The sequence below is a fragment of the Onychostruthus taczanowskii genome, unplaced genomic scaffold (assembly GCF_017590055.1).
Source record: "Onychostruthus taczanowskii isolate IOZ18803 unplaced genomic scaffold, ASM1759005v1 scaffold38, whole genome shotgun sequence".
Lineage (NCBI taxonomy): Eukaryota > Metazoa > Chordata > Aves > Passeriformes > Passeridae > Onychostruthus > Onychostruthus taczanowskii.
Window position 1 is genome coordinate 6,608,385 of NW_024501237.1, and position 22,394 is coordinate 6,630,778.

Here is a 22,394-nt window from a genome sequence, read left to right on the forward strand (position 1 = left end):
TGTCTCTAAGCATCAGCTTTTTATTAGTGTGCTTTTGCAGAACTAAACAACATCCTCTGGGAGTTTCTTCTCCACTATCATTGCCTTTCTCCCACACCTCCTTTTCCAAGTATTCCTCCACAGAATGTTGAGATAACAAATGCTTTTTTCCAGCAATGGGAAGGTCAAATGTCCCTAACAGTGGCAAACTGAAACACTGCCAGTTGGTCAGGAAACAGAAAGCTCTGTACCAACATCAGCCCTTGCCTGTGTGTTGCACTTTGTAGAAGGGTGTATCAAAACAACACCAGCTCTTTGTCCAGGATTAGCCCTATAGAGGTAAGGGTACTACTCCTGCAGGGATAAAGGGAGAGGTTGCCAAGGCATTGGAAACCTGCAGGGTGGGGTTGGATCTTAGCTTGCCTTAGAAGCCTGTTTTGTACCGTGGCACACGTGAGCTCTCACACTCCCCTTTCCCAGGGAGAGGACTCATCAGAGGAGGGTCAGCCAAGGCAAACTCTGCCTGGGTTCTGCTATTAGTATTTCTTGGTAAATATAATGGTGTTAATGGGGCAGGTCAGGGTTTTCCCTCCCTCTATTCCCAAGTACATGCTGCAGGAGCTGTGCTGTGTAAACAGCCAGAGCGCCCATGCCTGCCGGCCTGGCTGCCAGGGAGCCTGGCAACACCATGGCAGTAGGTCGGGCATCTCGCCAGCCACTGGTGACATGACCTGGAAAAAAAAGGCATTCCTTTTCTATTTCCATTTTGGCAAAAGCTAGGAGAGGGCCATTGATTTCTAAACACTTCACAGTGCAAATACCAGGACAGAGGCTCTGTTTGAGTTTCAAAAGAAATCTGCCAAGAAAAAATAAGCATCTTAGCTGGCCATGGATGAGAAGTTTAGATACTAGCTGAAGGCTCCTGGTATACTGAAGAGGTGATTTTGCTTTTCCTGCAATGTCTCCCTACATTTTGTGATGGAGGCAAAAGGCCAGAGCAAATTTTAATGCAGTGTGCTAGATGCAGTACAAGAATTACAAAGGAAATAGAAAAAAACTTAATTGGTTTTACAGCATTTTCCTTTGCCTGGATGGTGGTTTTAAAAAAACCATCAAAAAATACCACTTCCAGGCAGCTGTACAGAAGTGATTTTGTCTGAACAAAGCAGAAAGAGGCCTAATACACTTAAAAGAATCAAACAAAATCTACAACAAGAACAGTGTTCATGCCAACTTCAATGCTTCTAACAATACAGCTGTAATTTCTGGGGTGGAAATTCCCATCCTAATGGAAAACAAAATCCAAAGCCACCCCTGACTTCTTATGCCTGCAAAACACAGTTCCTCCAAATTGCAGAGCTTCTTGTTTGTGACAGGTCTTTTAACAAGGAAATACACCTAATACAAAATAAAATAAATAAATAAAATATACCTATGTATTCCCTAATATAAAATAAGTTATATTATAACTTATATTATAACTGCATAAAGAACAGAACCAAGCCTGTAACAGGTTGTAAGGGCAGTAAAATATGCAGTTATAATATAAGTTATATATAACTTATATATATATATAAGTTATATATAATATAACTTATATTATAACTGCATAAAGAACAGAACCAAGCCTGTAACAGGTTGTAAGGGCAGTGGGGGAAAGCGGTGGCCTGCCCATTCCACAGGACCTTATTTTTTCCCTGCACTGATGTCAAAGCATCCAGACAGTTCAGCTCTGAATGTAAAGTCTCTCACTTTCTACAACTCTCTGAAAGGACCTTGTGGCCAGCTGGGAGTTGTCTCCTCGTCTCCCAGGTAACAAGTGACAGGAGGAGAGGAAACAGCCTCAAGTTACACCAGGGGAGGTTTAGACTGGATATAAATTCCTTGGCTGAAATGGTGGCCACACATGGGAACAGGCTGCCCAGGCAAGTGGTGGAATCACCATCCCTGGAATTGTTCAAAAGGTGAGAGGTTGTAGTGGTTGGGACATGGTGCTGAATGTTGCAGTGCTGCATTAATGGCTGGACTCAGTGATCTTAGAGGTATTCTCCAACATAAGTGTTTTTCTGTAATTTGATACTGAAGTGGAATAATTTTATCTTCAAATTATCGCTGTTCAATGCTCAACCTCATAAGCAGCAGCACATACATAACACTAGGGAACTACTTTGGGGAGAAACTTCAACACTGGTGAATCCACTGTTCAATGTTCAGTATTCACTTCAACACTGTGAAACCACACCACTTAAGTGGCTGCTTAGTAGAAAAACCTGTGTGCATTTTTTGTTGCCTCTCATGCTGCAGCACAGCCAAATATTTGTCAAACAGATTTTTAGCTTCATCAGAACTTGTTTTTTCCCAAATTCTGTCATGCTATTAATCACTTTTTCAGGGAATATGTATAAATGGAAATAAAAGTACTTGAGAGGAAAATGGAGGAAAACACAGACTTCATGTACACCATAACATGCATTATTATTGTGCTTATAAGCATTTGCTGGAAGGCACCTTGAATTTATTTGCTTAGAGTTGGCAAGATCCATTTTTCCCCTGCACTTCTGCATGCATGATGCTGCACAGTGGGTGCAGCAAAGCAGTAAGAGAAAGATGTGGCAGACCACAGTTAAGTGTCACTTTGACTGTAGCTGTTAGGTGAGGGGTGGGAGTTTCCTGCCTCCCTCCTCCTTGGGAGGAAAATCCTGGGCAGAAAGCCAAGGCCGTGTATGCACAGGCTGTCCCTGGAGCTGGTGGGACTGCTCTTGGCTAGGTAAAGGGCAGGCTGAAGGTCTGGTGTGCAGTGCATGCCTCCTCTCCCAGGTGACAGGTGATAAACTTTTGGTTGCTCAACCCCAAGCGGGACTCTGGCACTTAGAGGGTTTCTTCCCTTATCGTGTCTTTATCTGATGAATGTTGCCTCTACAGCAGGGCCAGTGCCAGCAGCACCTGGGCGTGACTACTGGTGGGTTTTTTCTCATGTGCTGGGTAGGATGGGGGAAGTGTTCTCTCACTCCTTCCCATGACTCAGGCCAGCTGTGAGATGCTGTGCTGTCAGGAGTCCTCTGAGATCTTGGGGCGTGCGCACAGGGAAACCGTCCATATGGGGCAGGTGCAAAGGCAGTGAGTGTTGTATCTGCTGTCTTCAGGATTTGCTTGAGAAATCAGAGGCAGGAGGGGAAGCGAGAGGCAAAAATTGCCTTCAAGAATTCGAGCTGCTCAGGGCTGATTTATTTATTACATGTTAAGTCAGAAAAATGGAGGTTAAACTGCTGGGGAGTGTTGCAGTGTGTTGTCATGGTGTGCCTCAGTTTCCCCAGTTCTTCCCCTGAAGTTTCCTTCCCCAGGTGATGTGTCAATCACCTCTCCTTTCCCCACCCTTGACCCCTGCTGGGCACTGTCTATCAACCCAGAAATTCCAAGGGGAGCGTCGAGTGATTGGCAGGTTCAAAGGATGCTCTCCACCTCCTGGGGCCCATTGGCCCACCCAGGTGTCCCTCTCACCTGAGACCCCCTCCCCCTGTACCTGGTTGGTGCTCCCTGTGTTCCCTCCCCTGCCCTCTCCCCAGGTAAAAGGGCAAGCACACCATGTAGTTGAGAGTCCTGTTGGAGTTGTTGCAGGATTCAGAGGCCACGCGGCCCAAAATAAGAACTCTGGATTAAAAACTCTCCGTCAGGACTCACTCCTTCCTTCACCTCACCTTAAAGGTTTCTCCAGCTCAGGAAGGCCTGAGGAGTGACCCTCATCAATAGCAAGCTCCAGCCGTAAGCACTGGAGCTCGGGACGTGCCTGGACTTGTCCCCAAGTGTTCATAGCTAACCAGAGCATCTCTGGGGTGCAAAACACCACAGGTGCCGTGATTGGCTCAGCAGCTGAGGCCAGACAGACCAAGGCAGTCCCGTTTGGTAATATTGTTAAAATCCAGTAGGGGAGTTTCCATCGGAGATTATAACCTACCCTTCCGTCAGGGTGAGCAATGCTGGATCGTGATACTGTCATGGAGAAGCAAAGGTCTCCTCTGAAGAGGACTTGGGGCCCTGTACATGCAGCAGGTGTGGAGCCATACAGCTTCCCCATCTTGCACATCATCTCTCCTGGTTCAACTCTCTCAATACTTTCTCCCATCTGTCTTAAAAAACATCATTATTATTGAGTAGTAAAGGCCCTTTTAATCCAGAGTACAACTTATTCTGCTAAATAACATCAATATATTAAAAAAATACTTTTCACCCATCAAATACCATTGCAAAGTGTGTTGGATGTCCTTCTGCCAATACCTTGGTTAATGCTGGATTAACATCATGATGCATCCTGTGTGGCTGTTCACTTTGCTCCTGCTCAAGTGTTAAAGCAAGGACACCATGTGTGGCAGACACAAGGGACAGCAGAAGGGAAGGTCTGTCATCCCCTCCATTGCTCTGGAGGAAGCTGTCAGCTTGGGATAAAACTGCCATAGAAAAGGCACAGAGCACATGTCCAAGCTAGAAATTAGCCATGGGCCAGATTACTCCAGAAAGCCTCTGGAGATGACCCAAGAGCAGCTGAACTGCTGAGGTTCTCCTGCTTCCCACTGTTCTCTGGTGATGGGGATGGGTACAGGAGGATCCACGCTTGCACCCTCTGGTAGTTCTTCTTGTGTACAGGTGCAACTCAGTGAGAATTAGGCAATTAATGAAGTGGCACACTACAAAATGTATTAGTTGGACTGGTCTCTTTGTAATAAGAGGGTTGATTTGTTGATTTTTACTTTAGTTGTTTTTTTTTTACCTTATGAGCTCCTGAGGTAAAGCTAGATTCCCACAGGGCATTATCCTGTAAGTCTGAGTGACCTGGAGAAAGAGTGGCACCACTGAAAGCACAAAAAGGTAGCAAGGCTGAAGCAGAAGCTCAGCCAGAAGATGTGTGTTATCTTTCTCATACAAGATGTGTGAAACATCTTGTGACAAACCATTGCTGACACTAGCATGCGATTGTAGAGGGATTTGAAACCACTTTTAGGTCTGACCAGCTGTGACTAAGAGCTGCTGTGAAGCTGGTGGTACCCTTTGGCCCTGGCTGTGAGCTCTTCACTCTGTGCTGGACTTTGTGTTTGGGTGCCTGTGGCACAGGGGTTCAGGCCCCTTGCCCAGATGTCACTACACTCTCCCAGCCATAGCATCATTTCCTGTCTGATCAGCTACCCAAGACCCTCTCCAGTGTGTGCAGTGTCCCTGGCGTGAGAGAGATGAGGGATGAGCAGACATGGGAGCACCTCTCTGCTTGTACCGACTGCAGTGGCTTCAGTGTTGGTGAGATGTGCATCTGACCCTCAGCTATATTTCTGAGGGCTGTGAAAACTTTCCCTTGCACTTACTGAGCTCCATTCTCCTGCAGCTTTTACCATTGCAGGAACTTCCCTTTTGCCTGAGCCATTTCAAGCTGTGGGAAGGAAGCAAGGTTTGTGGGTAACATGTTCTTCCATTGAAGCTGCGGAAACATCTAGAAAAAAGGTGAAGTTTCTGATTCAGAAGACCTTCTCCATGTCTGAAACAGAACCCTGAGACTGTTACTCTGTCTCTGGAAAGGACTGGTGGGACCAGAGCTTTGGAAAGAGGCCCCCAGGCACCCTCCTGTGCCAGCAGCCCCCCCTGACCTGCACACCAGTGGGATTCATGGACCCTCTGTGAATGAACACACCTCTCACCACTGAAGACATCTTAGTTTGTGCAAATAGTATGAGGCAGCATGCTGGGGAAAGTGGCTTCGCTCATTTTGTGGTCATGTTTGAAGTTGCAGTTTGGACTTGTTTTAAGTGGTACAGAGAACAGGCACAAACTTTTACGTGTCAGTGGCCCAAACTGGAATAAATTAGTTTCTGCTTGTGGTAGACTGTGTAATCCATATTTTGTTCTTTGCAGAGAAAGCAAAAATTGTTAAGGGAGATTTTTTTTAATCTATGCTCCTGAATCTTCATCAGTATTGCATTTACTGTACTACATGATAAATTGGTGAGTACTGGTTTCAGTGGAATTTTTCCATTGTCTTCTTAGAAATAAAAATGGAATGGTTTGGAAGGGACTTTAAAGATCATCTAGTTTCAAACCCCATGCTGTGGGCAGGGATGCTTTCCACTAGACCATCTTACTCAAACATGTTACTTGAACATTCCAGGGATGGGGCATCCACAGCTTCTCTGGGCAACCTATTCCAATGCCTCACCACCCTAACAATGAAGAATTTCTTTGTAATATAGACTAAACCTATCCTCCTCCAGTTCAAAGCAATTCCCCCTTGCCCTGTCACTACATGCCCTTGTGAAAAGTCCCTCTCCAGCTCCCTTTAGGTACTGTAAGGTGCTCTGAGGTCTCTCTGGAGCCTTTCCTTCTTACCACCTAAAAAACCTGACTGCATTTCAGCTTCCTGTTTCTCTCCTCCCCAGCAGACTCCTAGGCCATGAGCCTCATCCAGCCAGCTGGTAGGATGTCAGGCATCTTCTCCTCTAGGGAGAATCTGCTGATCTACAACTTTTTGCAAACCTTTTAAAAAGCTTTTAGTTTTCATACCCTATTGCAATGTTCTTACAAAGAACACCGTGTATGATCCAGCCAGGGAGTGGCCAGGCAGCCACATTAGTTTTCATAGCCTATTGCAATGTTCTTACAAAGAACCGTGTATGATCCAGCCAGGGAGTGGCCAGGCAGCCACATTGTAAAGCAGGGACAGACACAGTTAAACTTTGGAGCTGCTGGAAGCCAAGGGAAGCATTTAAAGGCATGGCTCCCTGTTTTCTCAGCAGCACTACTGGTAAAAGCCTTCACTTAAAGCACCTTAAATTCCAGCCTGTTGACAAAGCTGTCATATTGAACTTTAGCCTGAACTTCTCCTTTCCCCATTCTTCATGAGGGCAAGAGAGAAGGGAATCTCACCATCAGCACTTCCCATGGGATGCATCAAACTTGACTTGCTCCTGAGAAACAGCCACTCAGACCCTCTCTGGGATCTCTGCACACTATGTGCATCCTGCTGGGAAACAAAAAGTGCTGTCCTGGTGTCACAGATTCTCCACAAAATTTGGAAGTGCATCCAAAACTGTCGTGACTTGCACAGGGCATGGGTGGTTACGTATTTGGGGCATGTTAGTGTAGAAACTGTAATATTAGCATCTTATGAAGTGAAATTTATATGTGTATGGTAATTGCTCAGTTAATTTTACTGTAGTGTCTGGGCTACATGGCCTGTGACAAGCACTTAGGGAATCAGCCTCATTATTATGGAAAGCCTCCCGATGTGGGATGTGTTTTCTAGGAAATGAAAACCTAAATGTCTGTTCTGATGTAAGTACATTATTCAGATCTGCTCTTCCCTGAGCAGCAACATCACGTGGGCAAAGTTAAGGGAATAACACAAGAAACATGCAAACATTTTCTAAAAAAAGGAATAAGTAATCCTGGGAAAAGGAAAAATAAATGACTGTGTTTTGCACGTGTAAAGTCTGTGGTTGTAAGGACAGAGCACAGCTCCTGACTTCCCCCTTCAAGTTACCTCCCACCTATTGTACGATTATACTGCTGGCTGCCAATAAGAACATCCGAGGGAGTAAGTTTAGTTTCATCTTCGCCAGAGCCTCTTTGTGCAGGGAGAGGAAGTCTGCACTGACCAAGGCTGCTCACCAGGTTAGTTCTCTAAAAGCATGGAAATATTAGTAACTTCTTAGCCTGGGAAGAGTGGGATGATATTGTCAAAGTAGAGATTTTTTTTTTTTTTTCCTGCTTAGCTCAAAATGTAAATCAAACTATCTGGCAAATCTTACTTGGGGAAGTGGGGGCTTTTAAAAAGCTATGTGCAAAAGCTGGATTATGGAGAGTTTACCTTTGCTTACTGCTTTCTAACGCTAACACAATTTTATGAATGTGTTGAAGGAATCTGACTGGTACTTTACTCTCTGTTTAAACCGAGCTGCCCTACCAGAAGTTTGGATATTAATGGCTTTTGATACCTGGTCTCTCTGTGTGCTTGTTTGTCCCTTCAGTGGGGTGTGCTGTTGGTGGCAAGAACGGCTATGCTTCAAAATCTTCATTACTGTTTGCAGCTAGGAGAGGAGAAAATAGGTGAATAATAGTTGTGTGGGTGGCACTGCTGTTGGCAGGCAGAGGGAAGCTGTGGATAGGCAGAGGCATTGTACTTCCCTCTGGACTCACACCTGATACCACCTCCAGCTGCACTCCCATCAGGCTTGCAGGCTGGTGTGTGTTGCCAGCTGAAGCCAGGAGTGGGATTTCTGGAGAAGTACACGTTACTCCAAAAGATGGAGACAGTAAGTGTTCCCCCTCCCCCAGCATCACTTTTTCATTTTAGTTTCTGTTCTGGCTTCTGAGCTCAGAAGCAGGAGGAGGAGGAGGAGGAGGAGGAGGAGGAAGCTGACCACCCAGTAGGGTGGGTCTGCCTTTGTCGAACTTCTGTTTCTAAGACATAAAATAAATCAACCCAACTTACAGAAAAGAAAGTTCAACAAATGTGAGCAGGCAGTTTATCTTATCTCAGAGAACCTCATGCAAGCCCAAACTTTCTCAGAATTGTTACCTAGAAATACTTTGTACTTTTTCACTTGGCTAGGGAATTAGAAGCAGAAAGGAATTGTTCTTGTTGCTATTCTTACTGTTATCATTATCATCATCATTATTATTATTTTAGACCTGTGGCTTACTGGTTTGCAAGGTTTACTTACTTGCTTAACCAGAGAAAGGCAAGGAGAGTGTTTCAGACTTTGGACATTGATTTTCTCCCTTTCTGGCTCCCTACATCAGGAAACTAGAGATACGAGTTTTCTATACTACTCTCGTGTGTGTAGCCTGGCTTTGCTATGAGGAAATGAGTCCACAGGTGCTCCCCACATGCCCTGTGCCCATGCTAAAGCCTCTTGTGTAAAATACAACAAGTCCAACAACCAGAATGCCCAAGTGACTCCCTTTAGCCTGGGTTCACTGCCCAGCCCAGCTCAGCACAAGGGGAATGAGTCATGTCTAAGCAGTAGCAAAGCCTTTATGGAGTGGAGTGGGGAACATCAGTGGCCTTAAACTATTTTGAAGGCTGGATAAAATGGGAGATAATGTGAAAACCTTGAACAGATATGTTATAAATAATAAAATGATAAAGCCAAATCAATAATCGATAAAAAAAAGTTTTTATTTTGCAACCAAGATTCAGCCTCCGATAGCCACAATCAAAGGGTCAGCGTCAAGCGGCGCTGGGTGAACACAGATCCAAACTCTATCGCTTCAAATCCTCTCTGTTCACAAATGCTCTCTCTGCCGGACTAGTTTTATACGATCTATTTCGCCTGGGGCATAGTTTCTCCTATTCTTCTCGTTGCTGCACATATTCATGTAGTTTCCTTTTCTCTGTGCTGGGCTGGACAAAACTGTTTCTGGGAAGTGATGAATGCTGATTGTCCGGGAACCTGGTATTGGGATGCACACCCTTGATGGCTCTGATTATCTTGATCACCAATACTTCTCAGGTACTCATCACTTGGGCAGTCTCTGGACTGTCCTGGGAAAGGGCCCATCTCCTCACAGAGCTACGTCTTTCGTTTACTAATTCGTTTTTTCTCTTCCGCTGCCATCTGTGATTTCACATTTTGTGAAGCAATCTCTTTCCCCAGCTGCGGCTTGTGGTTTTAAATATTTAAGAATTTTCCGTACAAGCACAACTTATTTCATGTATATTTTACATAAGTAAAATTATTCCACAACATCTATCACAGATAGAAATGCAGGCAAGATATGGTTATGCTCTATCACCTCCAGTGGCAGCTAGGGAGCTGGGCAAAAGGCAGCCTGGTGAGGGGTGATAGCCACCTGTTTGGTTGGATGTTCAGACCAACCACAGTTTTTTCACTGACTCTCCTGTTTCCTGTCTCTTTCAGAAGAGCACCTGGGAATGGCTGCCCCAACCGTTGTGACAATCCAGCCACAGTATGGCGGGGCCATGTCCTCTGTCTCGAGATGCACGTGGCAGACAGGCCTGATGGACTGCTGCTCCGACTGTGGTGTCTGTGAGTGCCTTGGACACAGTTTCCTTGCCCCTGCTGCTTGGCTCAGTGGTGCCACTGTGCAGCGGGGCAGCCTGGCTCTCCCAGCTGCCCCGGTGGTTCCAGGCGGGCAGGCAGAGCCTCAGCCAGTGCTGTGTTTCTCCCCCTGCCAGGCTGCTGTGGGACGTTCTGCTTCCCATGCCTGGCTTGCCAACTGGCTGGGGACATGAATGAGTGCTGCCTGTGTGGGACCAGTGTGGCCATGAGGACCCTGTACCGCACCAGATACAACATCCCGGTCAGTGCTGAGCCTACCCCCTCACCCTGCTGCGAGCCTGAAGGACAGGGTGCCCCCAAGGCCCCTCTCTCTGCACTTAAGGGAGGGGCTCAGGACAGCAGTGATTTCCAGTCCCCCTTTTTTTCCCATCCATATCTCCTCAGCTGCTGCTTCCTTCTTGGAGCTTTGAAAGATAGGAAAGACTTGAGATAACTGTGGGTTGAATAAAGAATAGGTGAAGATGGTTACAAGGATAAAGATCCATCATCAGGTTTGGGAGAAAGGTGGACAGTGCATATGTGAGGGTATTTCTTCCCGCATGGGAGGTGGTTGCTGCCCTCCCAAGGGCAAACCATAGGGTCCCAAGTTCACTTTGCCCACATTGTCTGTTCCTGTGAGCATTTTTCTTCCCAGTCTGAACTTCAGATAAGATAAGTAGATATCTGCAGCCTGCACAAAGGGCTCCTTCCTTCCTTTCTGAGGTGCCTGGGGTTTGCCAGCCCAGGGCTTCAGTGTTTTCTACTCAGGATGCTGCAGCCTACCAAGAAGAGTACTTAGCCTGGAATGTGACTAACATTTTCTTGGCTGCAACATGATCTCTGGGAAGCCTCTGTCCCTAACCAGTTTCTCCCTGACAGGGGTCCATTTGCTCTGACTACTGCATCACCCTGTGGTGCACTGTGTGCTCTGTTTGCCAAATGAAGAGAGATGTCAACCGCAGGAGGGAGCTTGGCATATTCTGGTAAGCTAGGGGTGCTGCTGCTCGTCCATAAAGCTGCTCTCACATGCAGGCAGATGGCTTCCCCAGAGCCTCTCCTGCCAACATCTTGACACCAGACTAAGTTTGCCACTGCTCTCACATGCAGCCAGGTGGCTTCCCAGAGCCTCTCCTGCCAACATCTTGACACCAGACTAAGTTTGCTGCAGTGGGGAAATGGCCATGGACAGTTGACCAGAGTGACGTGTCCTGAAGCAAAATGTGGCTGGGGACCTCATGCAGAATGGAGGGGGGAGGACTGGGGCAACACACAGAGTGTGGTGAGGCACCAGTTTCAGCTCAGTCCTGACACTCCTCTTCCATCCTGTTGCAGATGCTGCCATCCTTGCTGCATCTTTGGAGCTGCTGCAATCAGGAGTCACCACTGCTCTCACTGTTGGAAAATGTACCATGTGGAGCTTGCCTTGATTGCATTTGATTTTCCCTACTTAACTGCAGAAATAAAGTTTTGAATTTGTCTTCCTACCCCTATGTATGTTACTCTTGCACCACCTGAGAGTACCCATCCTTCTCCTGCTCCATCCATCTCAGCAGCCCGTGGCTGAGATGTGGCTGAGATGTGTAGCTGGGATTTCCCTGTGTCTGCTGCAGAGAGAGATTTTCACTAGTATTTTGTTATTGTATCAGCATTTAGAAAGGATATTTAATACATGAAGGCGCCAGTTTTGCTCATCCAAATTGCAAAATTTGGGAAAGTGACTACTGCTGCAGGGCAGAGCTGGGTCTTCCTGCAGGCAAGTGACTTCTGCAGGCCACACAGCGTTGCCCCTGCTGTGGTGGTCCAGGTGGCTGTCCTGGGCTGTTGGTCGGTGACACCTTTCTGAATAGAAAGGCATGGGGTGCCTGGTACCAGCTCACCTCGATGTTGAAGAGATATGGACCCTGAGCGTGAATTCCTCTGCACCTGCAATAAAAAACCTGGCTGGGTCGTGGGTTATCTGTGTCCTCTCTAGGTACAATTAGTGCCATCTTCCTGCATGGCATTACACAGCCCATCTGTCTGCACTGGGCTGTGAGCCCTGCATTCCCATGCAGAAGGTGGAGGTTGCATCCACCCTCTCTCCATCACTCTCAAGAGAAATGCTAAAGGACTTTTGATCCCTGCAAATATCTCCCAGCTTCATTCTTTAAGGAGAATATGATTATTTTTTTTGTCCCCACTCTACCTTCACCTTTACCACAATACTTTTAAGTGGCTCTGTCTCTGCTGAGGGGTGGGTGGGTGTGATGGCACTCCCAGCTGTTTAAACCCAGATGGCTCCGACGGTCCTATGGATGATCCCCGCAAATGCAGAAAAATGCATTTTCAGCCTGAGAGAGCCCACCTCCGTGTCACCCAGTGTAGTTACAGCTGCACCTCCAGTAGCACATGGCTTAGGGCAGCACAGGAGCCTGGAAACAAACTACCCTTCTCTGGAAACCTCTCCCACCAGGGCTCTGGGCCTGGAGAACATCTGGGTGGAGAAATGCGAGGGCTGGCAGCAGGAATGCAGCAGGGAAGCTGCCATCATGCAAAGCTGCACCATTTGCTCTGTTAGTCAGAGGGAGCAAAGGTCATTTGCCAGAGTGCATATAAAGGGTGAGAACCAGGAAAAAGAGACGTGTCTGCTGGGACAAGGACAGCTTGGAAAGTATGTATGGCATGGCTTTGCCTTGGTTGTGGTACAGAAACTGCTTGTGGCTGAAGTGGTGGTGCTGGGCAAGGGGAAGGGTTGGAAGCAAAGGTGAGGTTTTTTACCTGGAAAGATGCTTTGGGGTTAACCACAGCATGGTGGGTACTGCTGATGGCTTCTTGACAGATGTGGGGAACAGAGGCAGAGGATAGCAGTTTTTGCACTGTGTTGCTCATATAGTGCACTGTATTTGTGCACATACAATGCCTGTAGATACAGCTTTATGACCTTGGCTGTTGGTGAAATGTAGCTGCATGCACCTCAGGATGCTTTTGTCCCCATCAGTCATTCCAGCATGGCTAGTGATGCCATGGGGGTGTGAATTGTGAAATTGTGATACATTTGGTGTGCTGGGCCTGGCCCATCTCTCAGTAGGTAAGTGTGTGGCAGAAGCTTCTCCAGGCTGCTGTCTGCTCTGCACTGCAGCCACCACCTCTGCAGGGATGTGGTGTTCTCATACCTGGAGAGGGGAAGGGGAAGCCTGACTAGAGGGATCCTGTCCCTAAAATTTCTCTTGCTGCTGCTGCTCCTGTGCACACTTCTCCCTGTGGTCCTGCCTGCTGCTGAACATCCCTGTCGCTGCATGGGAGCCCCATGCTGGGCTCACCACTGCACAGCCTGTCCATGGTCTCTCTCCTCCCCTGTCCATCCTTCTTTCTTCTTAAAGCATCGTGTGCCAAAGCTTCCTGAGGGGCCTGCTGTTTTGGCATGCCAGGAGGTGTTACACTGGCTGCAGAGGTGGTGGGAATTACCTGGGATCTCATAGATGAACAAACAGGGACAGCTGGCCAAGGCAGGGCCAGGAGGTGTCCAGAGAGGGACGATGGATGCAGTGTCCCCTGCTGCACTCACAGGTGTCTCAGACAGGAACAGCCTAGCCATGTTCCACTGCCTGCAAAAAGTCAGGAGCAAACCATGTGGAGGTTTTTACCAGCTTTCTTCCCTCTTACACCATAATTCAACAACCTTTTTCCACTTCCTGGACTGTCAGGAACAAGGGCTCGTCCTACAGCAACAGGCTGTTTCTGACAGCTGGGATGTGTCTGTTATGCTGGGGAGTCACAGGAGCTTCCAGCAAGCAACCTGTTGGCATTAGTCAGTACAAATTCAATGCCATAGCCGGTGCCACTCTGATGTGGGTAATGAGCTCAATAGCATCGTCTGAGTGCTGAGCTTAGTAATTGTTCCACCCCATTTCTTGTATCGCTTAATATTTAACTTTGTGTAACTGTGCAATTCTGGCGAGAAAACAATCCTCTTAGTGTGCCTAACAAAGTGGTACTGAGATTGGGCAAAGGGCAGGGAGTGTGTCTGCATGGGAGTTCTCCGAGAATCCTGATTTTTTTGTTTGATTTAATTAAAGCTCCAAAACCAAAAGTGAGAGTGGCAGAACTGGTGCTGTGCCTTGCGGGGGTGGCAGGGAGGGAAGGGGTCACTGATGGAGGTGCAGGGGGAGTTGTTACTTTGGTCAGGTGATTTTGGGGATGGTACTGTGGAGCAGGAGCTTTCCGACTCTCAGAGAATGCAGCCCATTGCTGAGAAAGGATGGGATGGAGAGGAACACCACAGGTCGTGGTGACCCCACAAGACTGAGGAAGGGGAGGATGATGATGTGTTGGCACAGTCAAGTGGAGGAGGGATAGGAACTGGTGGCAGGGCTTAGGGTGATGGAAAGAGACGATGAAAACCCACTGCCTTGAAACACAATAAGAAGGCAAGTGAAGAAGGAAGGGAGAGGGGGAAGCAAATAGGTTGAGATTCTCATAGAACAAAGCAAAGATTAAGGTGACTCCTGAGAGGCTGGGGAGGCTAGAAATGAGCAGTAGTAACTTTGGGAGACTGATCATAAACGAAACAAAACAAACCCCAAAAAACCAGCCCAAAATGGAGACAATTTTACCCAGACAATTTTACCCAGATATTTTTACGTGATTTTATGCAGACAACAATGAAAGATGACCTGGAGATGAAAAGACTAGTTTGAGGTGTTGAAGCACTTCAATTCCGAGGCAGAAGGACCTCTGTTTTCCCAGAGGTGTTTTACTTGCATAGGGAGGATGTGCTGCTGCCTTTCGTGGAAGACTGGTTTTAGAGAGGGCTTTCCTTCAGAGGGTAGTGTCAGCTTCTGGCAGACCTGTGCCCCCCACTTTGTGGTGAGGGTGGCACTACCCTGGCAGTGGGGACTCCCCAAGGAACTCTCTCTGAATGCAGCAGCCTGAGCAAGACGCCCACTTCAGAAATACCTGCAGCATCTGCCTCTGACGGCTTTTCTTTCCAAACCACAAACTGCCTGGAGGGACCTGAACCTGTGCTGGCAATGGCCTCTCAAACTGTGATTACAGTCCAACCCCAGTTTTCAGCTGCCCAACAGCCAGGGGAGTGGCAAACAGGGCTGCTGAGCTGCTGCTCCGACTGCGGCATATGTGAGTACATACGTAGCCCTCATTCCTGCTGTTGCTCATTACGTGTTCCTGGTGTTTTACCCTGCTCTTCCTGCAGCATTACCCCTGCTGCCAACCCCACTCCTATGGGTACTGGAGGCAGAGCAGCTCTTGCCTGATGTCAAGAGCCGCAGCTCTCAGCTGGCTTTTCCCCCTTTCCTCGGTATTTGCACCCCTCAGCCAAGTCCACATCTCACTGTCCCACAGGTCTTTGTGGGATGTTCTGCTTCTTCTGCCTGAACTGCCAAGTGGCTGGGGACATGGACGAGTGCTGCCTGTGTGGTTCTAGCGTGGCCATGAGGACCCTCTACCGCACCAAATACAACATCCCAGTGAGTGACAAGCTCGGGGGCCTGTCCCAACAGTGACAACAGCCACGGGATGGGTGCTGGGGTGGGGGCTCAAGGAAGGAGAAAGGGGTGCCCAAGGGGAAGGGCAGAGGCAAGGAGTTGCATGAGCATCCCAGCTGGCCAGGAGTCAGGGACACATCTGCCTCACCATTGTGAGCTGGAGGTAATCCCAGGACACATTGCTTCATCCCAGTCCTTGCTGGGTATGAGCAGCAGAAGCTGCAGGGCCCGGGCTGAGCTCCCATGGGGTGCTGACGATGTAAAATAGAAAGGCTGAAAGATTTAACGTTTCGTGTGGGAAGGGATTTTTCATGCAATGTCCCTTGCGCCACAGGGCTCCATCCTGAGGGACTTTTGCGCCATCTGGTGTTGCAGCCCGTGTGCACTCTGCCAGCTGAAGAGAGACATCAACCGGAGGAGGGCAATGGGCATATTCTGGTAAACTGGGGGTGCTGGAGTTACTTCGTCTCACTGCTGCACAGCACCCAGTGCCTTCCCTGGGTCTCCCTTTCCTCTGACACCTGACTCCAGACACAGGGTTGCAGCAGTGCCAGAGCAGTAATGGCTGAGGAAAGGGTGATCCTGCTGTCCTATCCCGTTGCAGATACTGCCATCTTCATTGCACCCTGTGGAGCCACTGCAGGCAGGAGCTGCTGCTGCCCTGGATGTTGGGATGTGCACCATGAGGAGTTTGCCTTCACTGTGCTCGATCCCCTTTTCCCTTGGTAAAGCCAGCAATAAAAGTGCTGCCTGTCTTCTTGCCTGTGTGTTGTTATTTATGTCTGTGTCTTTCTGCAGCATCAGAATCAGTGCTGTACTTTTCTAGGCTGTGTGGCCAGAGACACTATGAAGTTGTCAGGTAAATGAGGCTTTCTCCTGCCCACCCACACTGGAATGAGGCCAGACAACAAAATTCAGTGAGGAGAAGATAAAACAATAGCCATATCTGCTATGGGAACAGAAAAGATAAAAGCCAAATCTGCTATGGGAACAACTTCTCTGTGGACACCACCAATGTGCAGATCTGGTGACAGCATTGCCCTCTGCTCAGAGAGACCCAAGAGTACTGACCCCATCTCTATGGATGCCTGGACTGTCCCCAGCATCAAGACACAAGTGGGGAGTGATGGTGATGCTGTGGGATTCCCAGTCACTCTGCTTTCCCCACAGAAATATTGTGAAGAGACCATCACATGGGAATGGCTTCTCTTGTGCACCTTGTGGGTGTTGGGTGTAATATGCTATGGTGGAAGAGCTGGGACGTGGGTGTGCGAAGGTTTGTCCATTGCCCACCATGGTGACAAACAGGGAAGAGGTAAGTCTGGGTCTCGGGTTGCTCTGGCTCAGTGGGGTTTTGCCCAGAGAGGGCTGCAAGGGGCCCCGAGGCTCTATCATATCTGTGCTTCTGTGCTGGCACCTGCTGGACAGGACGGGAATTTATTCAAAAGTACCTTTTCCACTCGCCTGTTTTCACCATCACAACTCCCGCTGCATTTGCCCCATGGTGTGAAGGGGTGAGGCTGTGCCGCTGCTGACGGCGTGCGCGTGTGTGTTCAAGTTGTAGTGTGTTTTTTGTTTTATTAGTAGGTTTATTGTTTGATTTGTAATTTGGTAGTGTGTGCTGTTTCCTTTTTGTTCCCGCCTTTTCCCAGAATTTCCGTCACTTTTCTTGTTGTTAGTTGCTAGTTTCTATTTCTCCAAACTCTATCAGTTTACTGAAACTGTTCTCCTCCCTTGGGATTTTTATTGGTTTATACATTGTGGTTCCCGCCTTGTTTTTACTCCCAATTCTCCTGATTTGTTAAAGATTGTACCCTCCCCTGAGACCTGCCCCCAAATGTAATAAGCTCCTTTTCCCCCCCGCGATCGGGGTCCCGGGATGAAGAAGAGGGGAAGTTTTACCATCAAATAAAGTTACCTCGGGACCTATGTGCTGCTCTGTGTTTTATGATGCGCCAACTCTGGCACCTGGGATTCAACGGGGCTCGAGGGGGGTTCTGCCACACCCCTCCCTCCTGTCATCAGCTAGCCGGGAGGAGGAGGGCATGTTCACACACATAAACATGTGCACAGAGAAGCAGGAGAAAGCGGCCGTGCTGTGGTGCCAGCCGGAGCTGGGAGCTGGCATTGTGCCTGCTGTGGGAACAGATGTCACGGGTGGCCACAGGCATGCTGGGTCACCTCTGCTCCCTCCTGGCTGCTGATCCTAAATCGCTGCTACGTCCACCCTGCCAGCCAACAGAGCAGGGCTGAGGGCTGGGACTGAGCCCCAGTCCACAACACAGGCAGCTGCCTGGTTTGAGGTGGCCAGTTCAGCAACAGCCCTGCTGCTGCAGGAGCCCATGGGTGTGTTGGGAGCACCCAAGACCCAGGACTTCTAAGCCACACAGCCAGGAGTGCTGAGGTTCCCTCTTTCCAGGGACAAGTGAGCCCTGTGTCCCCAGAACGGGGCTCCCACAGGCCCCCTGTCCCCCCTCCCACAGGGGTGGTTGTTTTGGGCTTCCCTGACAGTCATTCCTGCTTGGCATCCTTCTATGCCCGCCCTTGATCATGGAGTCTCCTCCCCGGATCTCTTTCTCCTCCAGTGCATGCAGGGGTTGTCCATTGGGACCAGGGACCAAAGGCATGAACCTCCACAGTTAGCCATGTCCTCCACAGTGAGCCAGAAGCAACCAGGAGGCTGCTGAGCAGACACGAGGACACAGAGGTTTTGTTTCTGTGAATTTCTTTAATAGAAGTAACTACAAATGACCACTACTAAAGCAAGTATGTACTTAAGACCACTCACCTGTATTCATTATTTGAGGTGCCATCAGCACGACCCTTGCCAAACTGCTGCTAGCAGCGGGCAGGAAGGAAAAGCCTCCTGTCGCAGGTGCTCCACGCCACAGAATTGTAAGACCCGAAGCTGCACCCGCCCGTATCCCGATCCCGGAGCGGACGGTCCCTGGCTGTCTCAAGGCTCAGCCACTTGCTCCCGGTGTTCCACCCTCCTGGCGCACACAAGAAGACGCGGCAAGCTTGTTTTTTCCTCAGGGCTTCCTCTTCTCCCGTGAGATCCCTGCAGGCTGTTCCAGCGCCGTGTGCCAGAACTCCGCGCTTCCTGATCTGTCCTGACCCAGGAGCACCGGGACTCTCGGGCTGAGCGCTATTGGGATGGCACCATGTCCCAGGGATATCAAGGGACATGGACCTGCCCACAGCACCCCCAGGTGAGGCACCTCGGTGTCAGCAATTCCCGGTCGGAGTCAGCCCTGGACTGGCAGCAGTCCTCTGCCCCGCGGCTGCTTACGGCCGAAACGGGGATATTTTACGGGTCCTGAGGCGTTTCTGTCAGTAATGCCGAACCTTCCTTTCCTGCTCGCGGGGTCCTGCATTGTGCTTTTCCACCTCCCTTCAGCCCACTGCCAGCTTGCTGGGGCCGGGATCCTTGTGGTTTCCTTGTGATGCCTCCCTCGAATCCAGGAGGGTTGTGGTGATCGTTTTCCTTGATGGTGCTAGGACAGGTCCTTCTTGACACAGCTTTGCCCGTGTGTCCTCAAGGGGCTTTGTTTGCACAGGCCGTGCTGTGGAGGTGCAGCAAGGAGCCAGGAGCTGCCAGCCCCAAGCCTGGGGGAGAGGCACAAGTGCCTATCTCACCCAAGGAGTGTCACGGGACACAGGAGCTGCAGGCAGTACCTGGTGAGTGCCCGAAGTGATGACCAAACAGCTCAACACCCAGCCATGCTGTCAAGGGGGTCTCTTGCTGCTGGCTAGGGTGGGAGAAGCCCAGCATAACTGGGAAAACCTCATTGTGGGTGATGGACAAGTACTTGAGATCCCCTCTGAGCTAGCTGGGTTGGTTCTGTTTCCGCTGCCTCTCTTGGCACTGTATGAATGGGGGGGGGGGGGGGGGGGCAAACAATGCCAGAGGGGGTCAGCACCATGTGGGGAGCTGTCACAGCCCCCCAGACCAAAGCCTCTCCTAGGTCATTTGCAGCTAATGTCTGGGGGCCTGGGAGCTTGGAAGGGAGCTCAGGAAAGGTGAATGAAGAGTTGCTGGGGTCTGGCCCAGCTGCACCCCATTGCCAGGAGTTCTGTGTAGTGCTGGGGACAGCCTAGTGTTTGTGGCTACAGCTCCTGTGCTGTCGGGGTGAAATGCACCCTGCTTCACAGAGGGATTTGTGCCAATGCCCTTCCTGGACTGCCCTTCTGGGAGAGATGTGTCTCTTCTGGATAGGGAGGAGGAAAGGCATCTCCTGAGGGTCTCTGGGGTGTGCCATCAGGAGCTCTGACCTACTGGTGTCTCTCCTTTTTTAGGTACAGAGAGGACTCCACTGCCTTGTGCTGCTGCCTCATCTGCAGCCTGTGGCCCCTCAGAAGAGCCAGGCTCACCCTCATCTTACTTCTGCTGTCAGGAATGGGACTGAGAGAGACCATTAATGCAGTGAGGAGTATGTGACATGTATTTAAACCACAAGGGAAGAGGACAGGCTCCTTTCTGGGTAGAGCTCCCTGTAAAGGACAACCAGTTTGGCTCCTGGGTGACAGACACCCCAGCTAGTTTGGATTAGAGATGCTCCTGGTTCTCACAGCTCTGACTGATAAAAGCTCCAGCTGCTTACAGCTCAAGGTATTTGATGCTCTAAGTGATTTCAACTCCTGCCTCTTCCAGCTCCAGCTCCAGATCACGGTTCTGGCTGCTCTGCTGTTGAGGTACAAGATGCTCTTGCAAGCAGACCTCCTCCCCTTGTTACACCCTGGGTTAGGGACACCTGGGTTTCTCTTGAGTTTCAGGTCATTCCACCAGCTCCTGGACATGGGATGCTAATTACAGGCAATGGGTGTTCCACCTCAGGTTATTTGAAGCCCTGAGCTATTTTGGCTCCAGCACACAACAGAATAGAGGTGCTCCCACTGCTTCCAGAGGCAGAAATTAATCTGGGGGATGTTTGAAAACAGTCTGAAAGGCTCCCAGAAATGGGAGACAGCCTGTCTCACAAAGCACACTGGTAAGGTCAGAAAGGCCTCCAAGATTGAGTCCTACTATCAACCTAATGCTGCCATGTTCACCACTAAACCACATCCCCAAGTGCCACATCTACATATTGTGTTAACACTTCCAGGGTTGGTGATTCCACCACTTGGGCAGCCTGTTCTAATGCCTGACCACCCTTTCCATGAAGAAAATTCTCCTAATATCCAATCTAAAGCTCCCCTGGCACAACCTGAGGACATTTAATTTCCTTTCATTTGCTCTCATCTTGTCACTTGTTTACCTGGGAGAAGAGATTGATCCCTACCTCTCTATAAACTCCTTCCATGTAATTGTAGAGAGCAATAAGGTCTCTCCTAAGCCTCCTTTTTTCCAGGCTAAACATCCCCAGCTCTGCACTGATCCCACAGGAACATGAGATGATGCAGTGGGACATTGTCACCATGATATTTTCTGAAAAATCCTCTTTGTCCAGGATTCTTCTCCTGGGAAGATAAGAAGCCTCAGAGGAAAAGAAAAGCAATATTATCTGATTGCTTCTCCCTGTGTTTTGCTGCTTTGGCATGTGGTCTGGACATTGTTTACCAACAGGTGCATCTTTGATTGGTTCCATGTGAATTGTGTTGAATTAATGACCAGTCCAGCTGTGTCTGGACTCTGGTCAGTCACGGGTTTTTATTATTCATTCTTTTCTAGCCTTCTGATGTATTCCTTTCTCTATAGTTTAGTATAGTTCTAGTATAAAATTTATTATAATATCATATCATATCATAATAAATCAGCCTTCTAAGAATATGGAGTCAGATTCATCTCTTCCCTCATCCTGGGACCTCACAACTGCAACAGGGCATGACCCTGAGCATCAGATCAGACACTCTCTTCTCTCCTCAAGGCTAATGCAGTATGAGTATTGATGTAGTGTATGGTGGCAAAAGCACAACTAATGTAAGCCCCTCCTGAAACAGCCTTTCTGCTTTTCCAGGTGGTTGTCTATGTTTCCAAGAAGTTCTTTGGCTGTTCCTTCATTTTTGGTGCAGAGCAGTGGTGGTGCTGCCTGCGTGAACTGCTGTTGTATTGTGTTTGTTATGCTATATGCCGATTTCATTTGTTCCTGATACCCCTTTCAGTTGTAATGGTTCTGCCCTGGTTCTCCCTCCTTGATCATCTGTCTAATCTCTCCTCCCTGTTACCCCTAGCAACGAATGTATCCATCCCTCCGTCCCTCCCTGGTTCCCTGTCCATCACTCGGTGCCCCAACCCTTCTGTCTAGAATCTTCCATCCTGGGCATCAAGTGATTGGATCAGGGGCCAGGACTCCACCCCTGATCTTCCCCCACTGGTTTCTCTATATGTCTGTTATCCTCCCACCACTCCCACCTTAATTCTCATTTGCTGAAGACCACCTTAGCGCTCTGTATCCGCCCATCTTTATAAACTCAGGTCAGAGCCCAGTTGAGGGTCTTCAGCTGGTAGTTCCCCTGGAGTCATTAAACCCAGATTGTGCTACCGCTGGAGTCTGTCTCTTTTATCTCCTGTGGGACAGCAGCCCTCTCTTTACCGCGGATCCTCGTCTCGCAAGGCAAAAGCCTTAGGCGCTCCCCTGACCGAGCCCGGAATCAGGAGAGTACCCCTGTGCTGCCGGTGGTGCTGGCCGCAGCTAGCCAGGATGTCCCTTAAGGTCAGCTGCCGCTGCAAACTGCAGGGAAATATACCAGACCACCAAGTTTCACACCCCACACTCTTACTAATGGACAAACTCGATACTATTTCTTTTCTTCCCCCAGGCCTGGACCCTAAGCAGGTTTGTGTTTCAGGATCCTGTGCAGTGTGATCTGGGAGAGCAGTGTCAGTCACCAGAGGGCACCAGGGAAGAAGGATGCTGAGAGCTCCACTTGTTTCTCTGCTTCACAGCTCAGC

The 22,394-nt window shown here is 49.1% G+C and overlaps 2 protein-coding genes across 3 annotated transcripts; both read left to right on the forward strand.

Moving 5' to 3' along the window:
* Positions 1–7,542: 7,542 nt before the first annotated feature.
* Positions 7,543–11,497, forward strand: LOC121339845 (placenta-specific gene 8 protein-like). 2 transcript variants are annotated; one of them, XM_041412002.1, is made up of 5 exons: positions 7,543–7,626; positions 9,879–10,007; positions 10,157–10,281; positions 10,899–11,002; positions 11,352–11,497. In XM_041412002.1, coding segments are annotated over exons 2-5 (345 nt in total). In that variant the 5' UTR covers positions 7,543–7,626; positions 9,879–9,892; the 3' UTR covers positions 11,353–11,497. The 2 variants fall into 2 exon arrangements, with proteins under 2 accessions (XP_041267936.1, XP_041267935.1); XM_041412001.1 differs by lacking the exon at positions 11,352–11,497 and having other exon boundaries at positions 10,899–11,006.
* Positions 11,498–15,012: 3,515 nt separating this feature from the next.
* On the forward strand, positions 15,013–15,944 carry LOC121339847 (placenta-specific gene 8 protein-like). The gene is made up of 3 exons (XM_041412003.1): positions 15,013–15,134; positions 15,360–15,484; positions 15,837–15,944. The coding sequence occupies exons 1-3, from the start codon at positions 15,029–15,031 to the stop codon at positions 15,942–15,944; spliced, it is 339 nt and encodes a 112-aa protein (XP_041267937.1). The 5' UTR covers positions 15,013–15,028.
* The last annotated feature ends 6,450 nt before the right edge of the window (positions 15,945–22,394 follow it).